This window comes from Convolutriloba macropyga, chromosome 12 (genome assembly GCF_964194025.1).
Source record: "Convolutriloba macropyga chromosome 12, txConMacr16.3, whole genome shotgun sequence".
NCBI lineage: Eukaryota > Metazoa > Xenacoelomorpha > Acoela > Convolutidae > Convolutriloba > Convolutriloba macropyga.
Genome location: NC_134479.1, coordinates 682,994 through 700,060, shown reverse-complemented (window position 1 = coordinate 700,060; position 17,067 = coordinate 682,994). Strand labels below are relative to the sequence as shown.

At 38.6% G+C, this 17,067-nt stretch overlaps 2 protein-coding genes across 4 annotated transcripts in view; one reads left to right on the top strand and one right to left on the bottom strand.

Annotated features, from left to right (window-relative positions):
- The window catches only part of LOC142351238 (116 kDa U5 small nuclear ribonucleoprotein component-like), a 664,445-nt gene that overhangs the window by 118,760 nt on the left and 528,618 nt on the right, over window positions 1-17,067 (top strand). The gene's annotated exons all lie outside the window — the stretch shown is intronic.
- The window catches only part of LOC142351237 (uncharacterized), a 427,767-nt gene that overhangs the window by 276,815 nt on the left and 133,885 nt on the right, over window positions 1-17,067 (bottom strand). For 2 of the 3 annotated variants that reach the window (XM_075403377.1, XM_075403379.1), the window contains one exon: window positions 1,962-2,165. The exons of the other annotated variant lie outside the window; for it this stretch is intronic. In XM_075403377.1, coding sequence (XP_075259492.1) covers window positions 1,962-2,165 — 204 coding nt within the window. The remainder of the gene's footprint in view (window positions 1-1,961; window positions 2,166-17,067) is intronic. 3 annotated transcript variants of the gene reach the window in all.

Sequence of the window (17,067 nt, the reverse complement as noted above, 5' to 3'; positions counted from 1 at the left end):
GAAACTCATGATGAATAGCCAAAAAGTGCTGTGGAGAAAAAAGGTCCACTCATGGATAATTATTCTAGAACATTCTTTTTCCAGAATGTTCGGACATGATTTTTAACTTAAAATTAGATATCCTTTCCCAAGTAATTACCTGTTTTAAAGTATAATAATAAAATCCTTCTAATAAATTGAATGCTTTATATAATCTATTAAAAATTAAAAAAATTTAATAAAAATATTCGAAATTTTCATTCGTTTGATATCATTCTGCTAATGGTGGTGGTCATTTTTGTTAATGGTGGCGGCCATTTTAGCATGACTTGCACTTTTCCTTTTCATCATTTATTGAACTGTTTATAGACTGAGCAAAGTGAGCATTTATTATGTATATAGTGGTGGATATAGTAGTGGACAAAACGGGGGTTACAGTTACCAGCTCCATTTGGCTCATTTCCCCGAATGCGGCTAGCATGAGGGGATGAGTCAAATTGGGCTGGTGACTGTAAACCCCGTTTTATCCACTACTCTAGTAAGGCCAAAGGCTGTCAGAGCTGCTCAGCCACCTAATGTCCTCCGGGCATTAAGAGCTGCTCAGTTAGCTGTTTATCCGGTTGTTAAATGAAAACTCAAAAGAGGAAAAACTTGTCGAGCGAAAAATTGCAAAAAGGACTAATATAATTTCAATAAACTTTAAACTAAGTTTTTAAAACATTGAATCTTAGTGATTAGTTTATCCAATTTCTTTTGATTCCGCTATTTGACCTTACTGTCTTTAGTAAATTGCTTCAAATTTTTTTTGAATGAACATCAAATTCCATTCATTTGAAACAGTGAATGAGGTAAGTTATAAGGTTAAAAGGGTGACTTTTGTAAAGCAAAAAAAATAGAAAAAAAAATAAAAACATGACAGGACAAGTCCTAAATTACATCCCAAAGAACTGAAAACTAATAGAACAACTATCAACATATCACAAAAAACTAGACTTCTATAAGCAACAAAGCAGATGACAACAAACACAAAAGAAAAGATCAGAACAGACAAACAACTTGAAGAAAAAAGTTTTACTTTTTTACGACATCGTCATAAAAATATGTGAATATGTAGTCAAATTCTTATCCATGCCAAACTAGTTATTGGTAAAAACAAGATTTACTTATTACTTTAAAGACAGAGTGACAAAAATGAAGGAAAAATCTGATGCAACTTTTTGAAAACATATGGTGTCATTAAAACTTTTAGCTGCAAACAAAAAATAAATGGACGAAAATGTTTTCCTGCAATAAAACGATAGGGACCTGTCAAGCAGTTTTGAAGGCTAAAATTATTAGCCGCCTATTGATTAATTCAAAGAACGCAAATAGTTGTTATCGGAACATAAGTATTTCCTGTAGTAGTGTACTCGCGGAAAATCCACAGCAAAAACATAACAAAGCACTTTTCCAAATTTCCGCAAGTGAAGTTTCCGCAATAGAAGCCAAATTTCCGCAAGTGAAAAAAAATCTCTCAACCTGAAATTTGTTTAAACACCAATTTCTTGCTCGACTTTAAAAGCAGATTGACAAATTTCACGCCTTGAAATTAGTCGCTTTTTCTCTACCCTTACAAGTCTAGTTTGACTAAACTCACTACGCTAAATTGACTTCTCGCTGACATCAAAGAGAAAGTGTGAAAGGATCTTTAAAAAAATAAAGATTGTAAAAAAGGAGAACTCCTTTACGAGAGCCTTCGAGAGGTTGACGGCGACTATTAATCATCTAAACAAGCTCATGAATCTCACGTTCTTGCTAGGCGCATGACTATTACTTTGCTATAAGTTAGAGAGAGCCATTGAGATTAGAAACATCGATTGGAAATTGAGATTAGAAACAGCAATACCATCTACGCTTTTGACAACTAGTTCAAGATCACCACCGATTGTAACTAAACAGAACTTGAGGCCTCTATCCCCCCAATCTCATTTAGCCTGCCTCACCAGGATATAGAGACGTGAGGAAGGCGGTGTCCCTGATACTGTGTAGAAGGGGGAGCAGTTTCACTTTGGAAGTGGAGGTGTACCCATGGTAGACCTCTGGCTCCCCATCTGGCCCATCCCACACATCCAGCTCAATGTGTCTCACTCCATCCAGCAACAGCTTACTCACCTGCTCCTCACTAGAGGCACTGTACAGCTGGTCTCCTTAACACACAACTCATTGATGTCACCCCATGACTTGCCACATATACATCAACAAGCAGATGTGCTTCCATTCGAACTACCGTGAGTGGTAAATGCCCTTAAAACTGAAATGAGGGAGTTTAGCGAAGTCTATTGTTTTCAGATGTGTTGTTATGACGCAACTCATCGGTCAAAACTGAGTAAATCACAGCTTCAATTTAACATAACCGAATAACGTCGGGCGAATTGGCGAGCGGTTGGCTTCGTCAGTAGCCAGTTACGGTTTAGTGAGGCTAGCTTTAGCTCAATTAAGGGGCGTGAGATGGGCGCAGCGGGGTGGGGGTGCGCCGAGGTGGGCGACTGATGGGTATCATTGCAACAACCTTCGTTTGAGAGCAATAAAAAGCTCTTGTGATGAAGGATTTCATGAAGGTTTCTAATTTAATGGCTCCAGTTAGCGCGAGTAATTTTCCCTTACAAGAAGTAAACATAGCCGGCAAGAGAAAACGAAGAAATTTTTTCCTAAGTTTCAAAAAGTGTTCTAATTCGTTGTGATGTTTGTTAGATTAAAATACTATACTTAATTCACCTTTTAATCCTAAAGTTATCCAGCTTTAATTTATCAGCTAGCAATCGCTCTAATGAACTTTGATAACCTAAAGCATTAAATTAATGACCAGACTTTATCCCGTTTTTGATTCTGCTCTCGTGACATTGACGGTATTCACTACATTGCGTCATTCAATGCGCGAAAGAATCAAATGCAATTCAGTTGAAACAACGAGTGAGGTGAGTCACAAGGTAAGCGTGAAACACGTGACTTACGTAAAACGAAAAGCGTGATCGAAAGGTAAAGCGAATTGAAAAAACCTATAAGGACAAGTCTTCACCAACAATCCAAGGAATTCAATTAACGTGACCTGACAATGATTTAAACCGCGTTAGAAAGCCAATGCGAATTATTAGTTTTGATACTAATGAGACTAAGCAACAAGACCTCTAGAACAACAAAAACAACTTAAACAACCAGACTAAAAATCAATTTAAATATTTTGAAGTCCAGGTCAGAAATTATAACTTCTACGGTCTCAAGCAACTAATTTTAATCCCGTATTTCTCATTAGCAAACTATCGTTAAATGTCAATGAAACCTGTCACTAATGATATTCAATGATACATCAAAAAATTACAAATTTTTGCAAACAAGCTTGCTAACTTTAAAGAGAAATAGTGTTAAAGAAAGAGACGGCAAAAGCTACCGACTGATGAAATTACTTCGAATGACTGAAACCTTATTGGCAACCGATGAAACCTGTCATTAATTAACGAGACTAGAGTATAAGACAATACAACAAATACCAACAGAAATATATTTTTCAGCAGTAATGAACAGCATATAAGTCACAGAAAGCAATAGCTATGAAATGATAAGACAATTTGAATAAATTAAAACTATCTTAGTAACCAAGGAGACAGGGCAATAACGATACTAAAAGATAAGACAATAAATTTACTCACAAAACTCAAAAATTCGGTAATTTTCCTTGAAATTAAGTAGTATCAAAGTCAAAGAAAGCTAAGAATTGAACAGAAACAATTAAACCTATCAAAATTAAGCCCACTTGCAATCGTCTAGACCTGTCTCTAAAAAATTTAAAGAATAAGACAACAAAGAACAAAAAATTGCAAAAATGAAAAATTCCCTCCGAATTTTAGAGAAAAAGTACTGACAACGTAATGAAAATTGCCAGCTATGGAATCCAACTATTAATTAAGCTTTTTAAAGCCTCATTAGCAAACAATCAGACCGGTCATTGATGATACTAAGTGATAGGACAACAACTTCTTTAAAAGTGAGCTAAGTCAAATATTCACTAATATTTTATGACAACAAAGAGTGTCGAAGTCATAAAAAAGGTTTAGCTACCCCTTGGTGGTCGCGTTCACACACAAAATAACAAGTTTTCCCCAAGATGGCGGGTTAGTGGCCCTGCCAGATAGCATTCTTTAAATAAGAATCCCGGGTGCAAAAACTTTTACGATCTCGGAACCCTGACGGTAACTTTTGATGATACTTTGATTGCGACCCCGAAATGGCAACAAAATGATGAGTTCTTTAGCTCACATCTCCCAAAAATGCTTCTGAGAAGAGATATTAACGGATGGGGGTCAAAAACGCAACTTTCTTACAAAAGTCATCCCGCCGCTTGCAATTTTTTGAAATTTTTGCTTGCGATCAAACACAGATAGGAGTATAGCGCGCATAGAAGTCGTGATTTTTGGCATTTTTTTCGTGATTTTTGACTTTCTCTCGGAAAAAGTTGACTTGTGACATATGACCGGCATGATAAAAATTGTCTACCATCGAAAGAAAGTGGGGGTCACAAGAGTTCCTAAAGATGTGACTAAAGATTTTACTTAAAGATTTTACTGTTAACCCAATTGAGTTATTAATTTTCTGTAAAGTCCAATCGGTCATATAAGTAGCTAGTAATGCACGCGAGTGATAAAAAATGAGTAAGGTTTTGAAAAAATTGAAATTAATTTTTTTAAATTTTTGACCCAATTGTTGATGCCAAAAACCTGCTGCTTGGCCAAAAATTACAACTGGGTGATAGTTTTTGGCCAAAAAACTAAGTAAAAACACCTTTTTTGAAATTAGTCCAGAAAATGCATTAAATTGCAGTACAAGTAACCTTGACATATGAGTACTGATATAGCCTTGGGCAAGCTATATAAGAGATTACTGACTCACAGAAAGAAACCGGGAGGTCTCACATAACCTTTATTGGAGGTTAAGCATTGAAAGCAGAAGACGTAAATCTGGGGCAGAAAAGATGTGTTCAAGACTGCCTTGCACACTGAGGGATCCAGAGCTGCATTGAGAGGCAGAGCTCAAAGGTCTAGACACACCAGTTACATCTGTTGAACTTCCGCCGACGACTCGGGAGTAAATCAAATACATTCATTCTCAGTGGCGTTGAAGCTGCTATATGATCGCACCCGGGTGTCATTGCACAATGTGGGGCTCATCGTGGACTTAGTTGCATGGTATATGTTGAAAGAAAGTTGATGCCTGTGCAAAGGAAATCATTGATGACTTGATGATGTTGCTGGTAGCTCGCGTAATTCAACCTACAGAAACGGCAAGAGTGCTCCTGCATACCAAAGCGACAGCTATCGAGAAACTATGTGCATAGAGGCCAACACGATGCGGCTCTTGTCGGCCACTCGGCTTGGGTTGCTGGGTAAAGTCAGCATGGTTCAAGTCAGTTGCAGGCAGTTCAGTGTCCAGGGTCTTATTGTACAAAGTCAAAAAACCGCGAAACATCCAATGAACTTACATTGACTACATTTTAGTCAATGCGGAAGAGAGACACTGCTACAGATGCAGGTCCAACAGGTGAGAAACTTGAATTTTTCCTATCCAAAATTGCTAAAGGACCAAATCTGAAATTGGTAAACTTCAGTTGGTACCAGCACGCGAGAAGTTGCCTCGCAGACAGTGCAGAGCGATAAATTCGTCCTGGTAAAGGCGAATCCGGCCATGTATTCAGGCTTCTAGCAGATGTATCTTCATCTGCCGATGGAGTTCCTGAAGCTTTGAATTTGTTCGCTTCTCCCTGCTGCGATAAAAGGGAACTAGTTGTTTCGTGACAACAACGAATATTTAATCACTGGCCATAAGTGGTCAAACTGGCGGTCTGCACAGTCACCAGAGGATGAGATACTGGAATCAGAGGTTAGATTGAGATACTTTACTTCTATCCCCAAGGTCAAATTACATCTCACTGGTTCCAGGCTAGTGCAGATGATAAAGACACGAGTGATCAGGTCATTCAGGTCCGGCGTGTCAAACCCGTGGCTGTACCTGCTCACATCACATCTTCAGACGATGAAAATGGTAGCCCTCCTCCGCTATTGGTAAGGTACTTTGAGTTGGTGTGGTTGCTCTTTAGAGATCAACTCCTATAATTGTGGAAGATCAGCCTTGTAGCTCAACTCAACAAGATTTGAGCAATTTGGCTGACTTCATGATTGAAAATCGTCAGCTCTATTTGAGCACTGGCGAGGTAGATCAGCTGGACTGATTGTGATGAAAGAAAAAAAAACAAAGAATAAATTTCTCCAACAATTACAATTCACATCAAAATTAGTTCGCTAGAGCAATCATTTTAGCACAGTATGGAGAGGATGGACATCGGGATCATCCAATTCTCTTAACGTCCACCCTATCAATTCACCGATATTTAAGACAGTTATAAATTTTAAGGTTCTATTAATTTTCGACTTTTTGCATTTTTCAAAGTTTTCAAATTTTTGAATTTTTCAAAGTTTTTCGAGATTTCTCCCTGGTATTCAATACCCTCAGCTTCTCCTCATTGCCACGGGATCGATGCCCTCCTGCTAATACCAGTTTTATAGAAACCAACTTTCTAAGTTTTTTCGAAAAATTTTGAAAAATCAAAAAAAAATCGTCATATCTCGTAAACTAGAAGGTTTTGGACGGTCATTTTTTAAACCCAGAATTGGAAGCCCAAAATACATATCTGGTAGCATTTATCCAGAGCCCAGAAACTTCCAAATTTTTGGAAAAAATTTTTATAGATAGCATCCACTAAATCTTGATTTTGTTTAAGAATTGTTGTTTTTCAACTGTGATAAATTGAAGAGATTCTAGAAAAAGGCAAACAGGTAATGTCAGGAGGGATAGCTGCGCATGACTTAAGGACATTAAATAATTTGGCTGCTCGGTAAATTATAGATGAGCGTTGCTGTTTTCGTTTACACGAGGGCATGTAGAGCAACCCGACTTCTGAAAGCCTGGTTTCTCTGCCTCCCTCCTTAAACCTAAACATCTCATTTAAGTAGCCTTGGGAATGCATGCGTTTAACTGATTTAAGAACAAATTTAGGTAGCTCATAGATATTTAGTTCAAATACTGTAAGTAAGTTGTTTTTCAGAAATATGTCGCAGCTTTCGCGGCGGCAACGAAAATGGATAACTTTAATATTTTCTTTTGGGATATTAAAATTGGCATGAGGTTTCTCATGCTCGCGCAGCCATAGACAAGAACACCATATTGAATCATTGGTCCAATATTTGACCGGTAACAATTTATCAATTGCGCTCTCGGCACGTAATGCCGCAGTTTACATATTATCCCACATTGTTTTCCCAACCTTTTCCTAACATACTCAATATGACTTTTGAACGATAAATCAGCATCTACAAACATTCCTAGATATTTACAGCACTGAGTTTGGTGTATATCTTGGTTATTGAACTTAAAACATTTATCATCGTTGGAAGCCCTTTTTCTTATTTCCATATGTACAGTCATTTGGACATTCAGTATTAATTTATTAGCATCTAGCCAGGTTTTAAGGTTATCTAAGTCAGTTTGAACTTCCGCGTCTGTGCAATTGATGGCGGTTATGTTAGTATCATCAGCAAAGAGGAGTACTTCTGTTAGCTTGCATGACAGTGGTAGATCATTGATATAAACTATGAAAAGTAAAGGCCCTAGGATGGAGCCTTGCGGCACTCCACAGTCTATTTTTGCCCATGATGACTTCACTCCATTAGCCTGCACACGCTGGGTGCGTTGACTGAGGTATGACTTGAACCATTCAGAACATTTTCCTCGTAAACCATATTTTTCTAATTTTAGAAGGAGAAAATCATGGTTGATAGTATCGAATGCCTTTTTGAGATCTAAGAAAAAACTATGTATATCTTTTGATTGTTCGGTTCTAATTTTCTCTTAGTTAGTTCTACTAATGCATCGATAGTGCTATGTTTCTGTCGAAAGCCATACTGATTGATAAACAGAAGGTTAAAACGTTCAAGATACGTATAAACTCGGTTATACATAGCCTTTTCGAATATTTTACTCCAAGTCACCAATATTGAGATGGGCCTGTAATTACTTTCTAAAAGTTTCGATCCATCTTCATGAAACGGCAGAACTTTTGCTTTGCATAATTCGGAGGGAAAACATCCATGGCAAAAAGACTGATTAATTAGATGAGAAAGAAATGGTACAATAACCGAACTTGAAGCCTTTACGATAGCGTTACTAATATTATCATCACCTGACGAGAACTTGTTGTCAAGACTGTCAATAATGTGCTTTATTTCTGTTTAATGCTGTTGTTCCATATAGATACATGGAGTGCTGTACCGAAGTGATTTTGGGTAGTTTGATGGTTGGTAACTTTCTTGTCAGCTCTTTTGCCACATTTGTGACGTAATGATTAAGGCTTTCGGCTAAGTCATTATCTGTTGGGCTGCCGCCATTTTCTCTGCAGGTTTGCAGTGATGGTAAATGTAACTGTGTTTTATTTTTACCGTTGAGTTCATTAAGTAACTTATAAGTTTGTCTTGAATCTCCGACGCAGGATTTAAATTTGTTCCAGTAATACTGTTTTTTAGAGGTTTTTACGGCTTGCTCGAACTTCGTTCGAAGTTCTTTAAACTTAGACAGAAAGCATGGCTCATGTGGATTTTGTTTCCATCTTTTATGCGCTAGGTTTTGTTTTGTTCGAAGGTTTTTTAATGTTTTTGAGAACCATAGTGGTTTTTCTTTTCTTACTTGTGGTTCCCTAAGGGGAGAAAATTTATTCAACACATCTTCAAACGTACGTTTGAAGATTGCAAAGCTTTCATTTACTTCCGCTGATCCAAAAAATGAGGCGCTTATGCCATTAAAGCTTTCATATAGTTCTTCTTGAAACTTTTCTATAGTCTTTTTGGATTTAAGGAAGGAAGTGTTACGACAAGGTCTAGAGTCAGTAGAACATTTATCGATGTCCCATTTGATCAAAACAGGTTAATGATCAGATATTGTTTCATGCTGAAAAACATTGAAATATTTTATCGGTACATCGCGACAAATGAAATGGTCAAGGCATGTTGCTGATGTTTCTGTGAGTCGTGTTGGTTCATCTGGGTACAGACTACATCGGAAGGACTGGATTAATTCGGTGTAGTCTCTTGTGAGCAATTATTTGCTAATATATCTATATTGATATCGCCGCATATAACAGTAGGTTGATTGGCTATTGATGTATTCTCTAAAAAATCTTCTAGAGTATTGTGAAATTCCATTTTACTTGATCCTGGCTTATTATATATGACTACCAGTTTGAATGTGTAGCCTTTCACTGAGACATCTGCAAAAATTGCTTCGTCAAAACTGTGATCGTTTTGTTTCACAAGAGAGCAAGTAGATCTTATTTGAATCATAACGCCCCAATGCGATGTAGTTCGGTTTTTAACAATGTATTGGTTATATCCTGTCACCAGGTGGGATTCAAAATTGTCGTTGTCGGTGAGCCAAGTTTCCGTTAAACATAAAATATCAGGCGGAGATTCAGGACTTAGAACTAGAGCTTCCAACTTTTCTACATGAGGTTTGAGCGATCTGATATTTAAATGTAAAACAGATATATCATCTTTAATAGCACTTTTAGGTTTTTCTGCGTTTTTATCCTTCGGCTCCTTGTTGATACCCTCGAAAACAGCTCATCACATCCATTGAATATCCCATATCGATGCCTCCTTCAAATAAGTTTTGAATACGGTAAGTTCTTTTATCTCCAGTAACAATATAGCTGATGTTTCCATCTCTTGTCCATGCTGAATTTATTCTGGTGTCAGCCTTGAGTAGCTTCAGAAAATTGGCTCTTGCTGCAGTGATATCTTCAAATATTTTTTACTTCATTTCTATGTACGTCATTTCTCAGCTTCGTCTTGTTCATCAGAATACTTGTTTTTGCAATCCTCATTGAGAATTTGACAATCACTGCTCGTGGTGTTCTTCGTCCAGGTAGTCTATGTGCTATGGAGATATCAACTGGGTCAACAGTCGCGCCAATAGCGTTCGCAACCTCAACTACTTTTGTGATAGTCTGTTCAGGTTTTTCGCCAATCATTCTTCCTGTCTCGTCAGTTCTGGTGTCTTCTTCAAGACCGAATATCTTCAAGTTGTCTCGACGGTTATAGTTCTCCAGCTGTTCTGATTCACATAATGTTTTCAGGTCACTGCGTTGTTCGGCGAAGACAAGATTTTCGTTGACTTCATTGAGTAGGTCTTTCTTCAGGGCCGCTATCGCTTCGGCCACAGCTGCACTGATGGTCGTTTGCAGTTCACTTCTCAGTTGGGAGACTATAGTTGGGATCGAGCTCGCGATTGCTTTGTGGGCAGCATTATTGATAAGCTTGATTGTTTCCTCTTCAGTTTGTAGACCATTTTCACTAACGCGACTGAGAACACTTGCCAGTCTTTTGTTGTCTGGTTTCGCTACTGGAGTCATATCATGATATCGAAGTTAAGGGGGAACTGTTTCCGCATCGCCAGTGTTTCCAGTAGTGCCCATTGCCGGCTCCATTTGCATTTTCTGAAACTATTTAATAAGTTTATCGCAACAATTAGGCTACTGATGAAAGAGCTGAGAAGCACTTGACTGAAAGTCTTAAATTTTTGTCTAAACTGAAGTTGATCTTGAGTTGAGTTTTTGAACTCTGAATCGTTTTGATTCTATCTAAGGTAAAATCGGGACTGCCTGAGGGAATTGCCCCTGAAGACAGTCCCTACGTTGAACGTAAGGACCTGATAGTGCGACCCCCTTTGCAATTTCTTCCGCGCCGTAACGGCTCGACAAGGTAAAAATTGCTGATAAAACAAATTATTTATTGCTTCGTATCACTAGTAGTCAGGAAATGAGAGCAGCAATGCTCGAGGAAGACAACAGTTACACAGAATATTGTGAACAAACGATGAAGTATGATCTCAAAAACCTCATCAATTATCAGAAAGTCAGTCTCATTAAATCAAACAGCTAGAACCGCAACTATGGATTAGTTTTGAAGGTTAGTTGTTGCTTCGTTCGGTGTTTAGTAAACATACTTACAAAAGATAAATAACCGCGGAACATCCAAGGAAACAGCGAAAGCATAAATAGTTAAAGAAAACAAATTGTTTTTAGAACATTTGCAAGTATTTTGAATGCAAGTTGATGCCCGTGCAAAGGAATTCATTGATGACCTGATGATGGATTCATCAACAAACATCACAGACGGGTGCGCAAGCTTCAAAAAGGACAGGACTAATCGGGTCAAAAATGGCATCTTGCCATATTTCGCAAAGTTTGCGGTTAACTTGATCTCATTAAATCAAACAGTTAGAACCGCAGCTCTTGTTGTCCTATCGTTGTTGTGTTGTCTACTGTAGAGAGATATGACCACTTCTACCCTCATCATGTTATGGCCAGTTGATCGAAGGCCCTAATGAGGTATCTGTTTTCAGATGCCATGAGCAATAAAAACCCCAATGATAAAAATGCCAAAAACATCTGTCCAATTTACCCCGGCAAGGGAACACTTGTAATAAAGCACATCTCAACACATTGTAAGCTTCACAAGTTGGAAGCCACTTGTTCGCCGATTATTCGGTACAACGAAGAGATGAAAAGCATGAGTACAGGAGACGCATATCAGTTTCTCAGAAAAAAGTGCATCAAGTTCCGCACTAACAAAGACAAACTTTACTGACTTTTCAAAAGGCCTTTGAGAATTTCCAAGCGATGTGTGAAGAGAGTTCGAAAATTCTCCAGTACAATCAGTACCTTGTTCACAAGATGAGGGATGGTCTTCAAGAGCGGAGGACATCACGGCTCGAAATATCTCCAAATAGAGGCAACTGTACAACAAAAAGGGGACAAGTAGAAGCACCTTTAGTAACAGTAAGTGTTATTAACCGCCTGACAAAAGATAAAGATAATAGTCCTATGACTGACATCCTGACTGTACATGTGAATGGAGCTTTTATGGCTGGGTTCACTCCCAAGGGTGTAGAGCCCTCAGCACATACTAATCGAAACTATGGATTAGTTTTGAAGGCTAGTTGTTGCTTCGTTCAGTGTTTAGTAAACATATTTACAAAAGATAAAAAACCGCGGAACATCCAAGGAAACAGCGAAAACCATAACAAATTGTTAAAGAAAACAAATTGTTTTTAGGACATTTGCAAGTATTTTGAATGCAAGTTGATGCCCGAGCAAAGGAAGTCATTGATGACCTGATGATGGATTCATCAAGAGACATCACAGACGGGTGCGCAAGCTTCAAACAGGACAGGACTAATCTGATCAAAAATAGCCTCTTGCCATATTTCGCAAAGTTTGCGGTTAATTTGATCTCATTAAAATCAAACAGTTAGAACCACAACTCTTGTTGTCCTATCGTTGCTGTGTTGTCTACTGTAGAGAGATATGACCACTTCTACCCTCATCATGTTATGGCCCGTTGATCGAAGGCTCTAATGAGGTATATGTGTTCAGACGCCATGAGCAATACAAACGCTAATGATGAAAATGCCAAAACCATCTGTCCAATTTACCCCGGCAAAGGAACACTTGTAAAAAAGCACATCTCAACACATTGTAAGCTTCACAAGTTGGAAGCCACTTGTTCGCCGATTATTTGGTACTACGATGAGATGAAAAGCATGAGTACAGGAGACGCATATCAGTTTCTCAGAAAAAAATGCATCAAGTTCCGCACTGACAAAGACAAACTTTACTGACTTTTCAAAAGGCCTTTGAGAACTTCCAAGCGATGTGTGAAGAGAGTTCGAACAATTCTCCAGTACAATCAGTACCTTGTTCACAAGATGAGGGATGGTCTTTAAGAGCGGAGGACTTCACGGCTCGAAATATCTCCAAATAGAGACAACTGCACAACAAACAGGGGACAAGTAAAAGCGCCTTTAGTAACAGTAAGTGTTATTAACCGCCTGACAAAAGATAAAGATAATACTCCTATGAATGACATCCTGACTGTACATGTGAATGGAGCTTTTATGGCTGGGTTCACTCCCAAGGGTGTAGAGCCCTCAGCACATACTAATCGAAACTATGGATCAGTTTTGAAGGCTAGTTGTTGCTTCGTTCAGTGTTTAGTAAACATATTTACAAAAGATAAAAAACCGCGGAACATCCAAGAAAACAGCGAAAACCATAACAAATTGTTCAAGAAAACAAATTGTTTTTAGGACATTTGCAAGTATTTTGAATGCAATTTGATGCCCGTGCAAAGGAAGTCATTGATGACCTGATGATGGATTCATCAAGAGACATCACAGACGGGTGCGCAAGCTTCAAACAGGACAGGACTAATCGGATCAAAAATAGCCTCTTGCCATATTTCGCAAAGTTTGCGGTTAATTTGATCTCATTAAATCAAACAGTTAGAACCGCAACTCTTGTTGTCCTATCGTTGCTGTGTTGTCTACTGTAGAGAGATATGACCACTTCTACCCTCATCATGTTATGGCCCGTTGATCGAAGGCCCTAATGAGGTATGTGTTCCGATGCCATGGACAATACAAACGCTAATGATGAAAATGCCAAAAACATCTGTCCAATTTACCCCGGCAAAGGAACACTTGTAATAAAGCACATCTCAACACATTGTAAGCTTCACAAGTTGGAAGCCACTTGTTCGCCGATTATTTGGTACTACGAAGAGATGAAAAGCATGAGTACAGGAGACGCATATCAGTTTCTCAGAAAAAAATGCATCAAATTCCGCACTGACAAAGACAAACTTTACTGACTTTTCAAAAGGCCTTTGAGAATTTCCTAGCGATGTGTGAAGAGAGTTCGAACAATTCTCCAGTACAATCAGTACCCTATTCACAAGATGAGGGATGGTCTTTAAGAGCCGAGGACTTCACTGCTCAAAATATCTCCAAATAGAGGCAACTGTATAACAAAAAGGGGACAAGTAGAAGCGCCTTTAGTAACAGTAAGTGTTATTAGTAACTGCCATAACAAATTGTTAAAGAAAACAAAGAAAACAGATGGATTCATCAAGAGACATCACAGACGGGTGCGCAAGCTTCAAACAGGACAGGACTAATCGGATCAAAAATAGCCTCTTGCCATATTTCGCAAAGTTTGCGGTTAATTTGATCTCATTAAATCAAACAGTTAGAAACGCAACTCCTCTTGTCCTATCGTTGTTGTGTTGTCTACTGTAGAGAGATATAGCCACTTCTAACCTCATCATGTTATGGCCCGTTGATCGAAGGCCCTAATGAGGTATCTGTGTTCAGATGCCATGAGCAATATAAACGCTAATGATGAAAATGCCAAAAACATCTGTCCAATTTACCCCGGCAAAGGAACACTTGTAAAAAAGCACATCTCAACACATTGTAAGCTTCACAAATTGGAAGCCACTTGTTCGCCAATTATTCGGTACTACGAAGAGATGAAAGGCATGAGTACAGGAGACGCATATCAATTTCTCAGAAAAAAAAGCATCAAGTTCCGCACTGAAAAAGCGAAACTTTACTGACTTTTCAAAAGGCCTTTGAGAATTTCCAAGCGATGTGTGAAGAGAGTTCGAACAATTCTCCAGTACAATCAGTACCTTGTTCACAAGATGAGGGATGGTCTTTAAGAGCGGAGGACTTCACGGCTCGAAATATCTCCAAATAGAGGCAACTGTACCACAAAAAGGGGACAAGTAGAAGCGCCTTTAGTAATACTAAGTGTTATTAACCGCCTGACAAAAGATAAAGATGATAGTCCTATGACTGACATCCTGACTGTACATGTGAATGGAGCTTTTATGGCTGGGCTCTCTCCCAAGGGTGTAGAGCCCGCAGCACATACTATTCGAAACTATGGATTAGTTTTGAAGGCTAGTTGTTGCTTCGTTCAATGTTTAGTAAACATACTTACAAAAGATAAAAACAACGGAACATCCAAGGAAACAGCGAAAAGCATAACAAATTGTTAAAGAAAACAAATTGTTTTTAGGAGATTTGCAAGTATTTTGAATGCAAGTTGATGCCCGTGCAAAGGAAGTCATTGATGACTTGATGATGGATTCATCAAGAAACATCAAAGACGGGTGCGTAAGCTTCAAAAAGGACAGGAAGAATTGGATCAGAAACGGCATCTCGCCATATTTCGCAAAGTTTGCGGTTAGTTTGATCTCATTAAATCAAACAGCTAGAACCGCAACTCTTGTTGTCCTATCGTTGTTGTGTTGTCTACTGTAGAGAGATATGACCACCTCTACCCTCATCATGTTATGGCCGGTTGATCGAAGGCCCTAATGAGATATCTGTTTTCAGATGCTATGAGCAATAAAAACGCTAATGATGAAAATGCCAAAAGACATCTGTCCAATTTACCCCGGCAAAGGAACACTTGTAATAAAGCACATCTCAATACATTGCAAGCTTCACAAGTTGGAAGCCACTTGTTCGCCGATTACTCGGTACTACGAAGAGATGAAAAGCATGAGTACAGGAGACGCATATCAGTTTCTCGGAAAAAAAGCATCAAGTTCCGCACTGAGAAAGACAAACTTTACTGACTTTTCAAAAGGCCTTTGAGAATTTCCAAGCGATGTGTGAAGAGAGTTCGAAAAATTCTCCAGAACAATCAGTACCTTGTTCACAAGATGAGGGATGGTCTTAACGAGCGGACTTCACGGCTCGAAAAATCTCGCAAATAGAGGCAACTGTACAACAAAAAGGGGACAAGTAGAAGCCCCTTTAGTAACACTAAGTGTTATTAACCGCCTGACAAAAGATAAAGATGATAGTCCTATGACTGACATCCTGACTGTACAAGTGAATGGAGCTTTTATGGCTGGGCTCTCTCCCAAGGGTGTAGAGCCCGCAGCACGAACTATTCGAAACTATGGATTAGTTTTGAAGGCTAGTTGTTGCTTCGTTGAGTGTTTAGTAAACATACTTACAAAAGATAAAAGACCGCGGAACATCCAAGGAAACAGCGAAAAGCATAACAAATTGTTAAAGAAAACAATTTGTTTTTAGGACATTTGCAAGTATTTTGAATGCAAGTTGATGCCCGTACAAAGGAAGTCATTGATGACTTGATGATGGATTCAACAAGAAACATCAAAGACGGGTGCGTAGGCTTCAAAAAGGACAGGAAGAATTGGATCAGAAATGGCATCACGCCATATTTCGCAAAGTTTGCGGTTAGTTTGATCTCATTAAATCAAACAGTTAGAACCGCAACTCTTGTTGTCCTATCGTTGTTGTGTTGTCTACTGTAGAGAGATATGACCACTCCTACCCTCATCATGTTATGGCCGGTTGATTGAAGGCCCTAATGAGGTATCTGTTTTCAGATGCTATGAGCAATACAAACGCTAATGACGAAAATGCCAAAAACATCTGTCCAATTTACCCCGGCAAAGGAACACTTGTAAAAAAGCACATCTCAACACATTGTAAGCTTCACAAGTTGGAAGCCACTTATTCGCCGATTATTCGGTACTACGAAGAGATGAAAAGCATGAGTACAGGAGACGCATATCAGTTTCTCAGATTAAAGTGCATCAAGTTCCGCACTGACAAAGACAAACTTTACTGACTTTTCAAAAGGCCTTTGAGAATTTCCAAGCGATGTGTGAAGAGAGTTCGAAAAATTCTCCAGAACAATCAGTACCTTGTTCACAAGATGAGGGATGGTCTTAACGAGCGGACTTCACGGCTCGAAAAATCTCGCAAATAGAGGCAACTGTACAACAAAAAGGGGACAAGTAGAAGCCCCTTTAGTAACACCAAGTGTTATTAATCGCCTGACCAAAGATAAAGATGATAGTCCTATGACTGACATCCTGATTGTACATGTGAATGAAGCTTTTATGGCTGTGCTCTCTCCCAAGGGTATAGAGCCCTAAGCACATACTATTCGAAACTATGGATTAGTTTTCAAGGCTAGTTGTTGCTTCGTTCAGTGTTTAGTAAACATACTTATAGAAGATAAATAACCGCGGAACATCCAAGGAAACAGCGAAAAGCATACAAATTGTTAAAGAAAACAAATTGTTTTTAGGACATTTGCAAGTATTTTGAATGCAA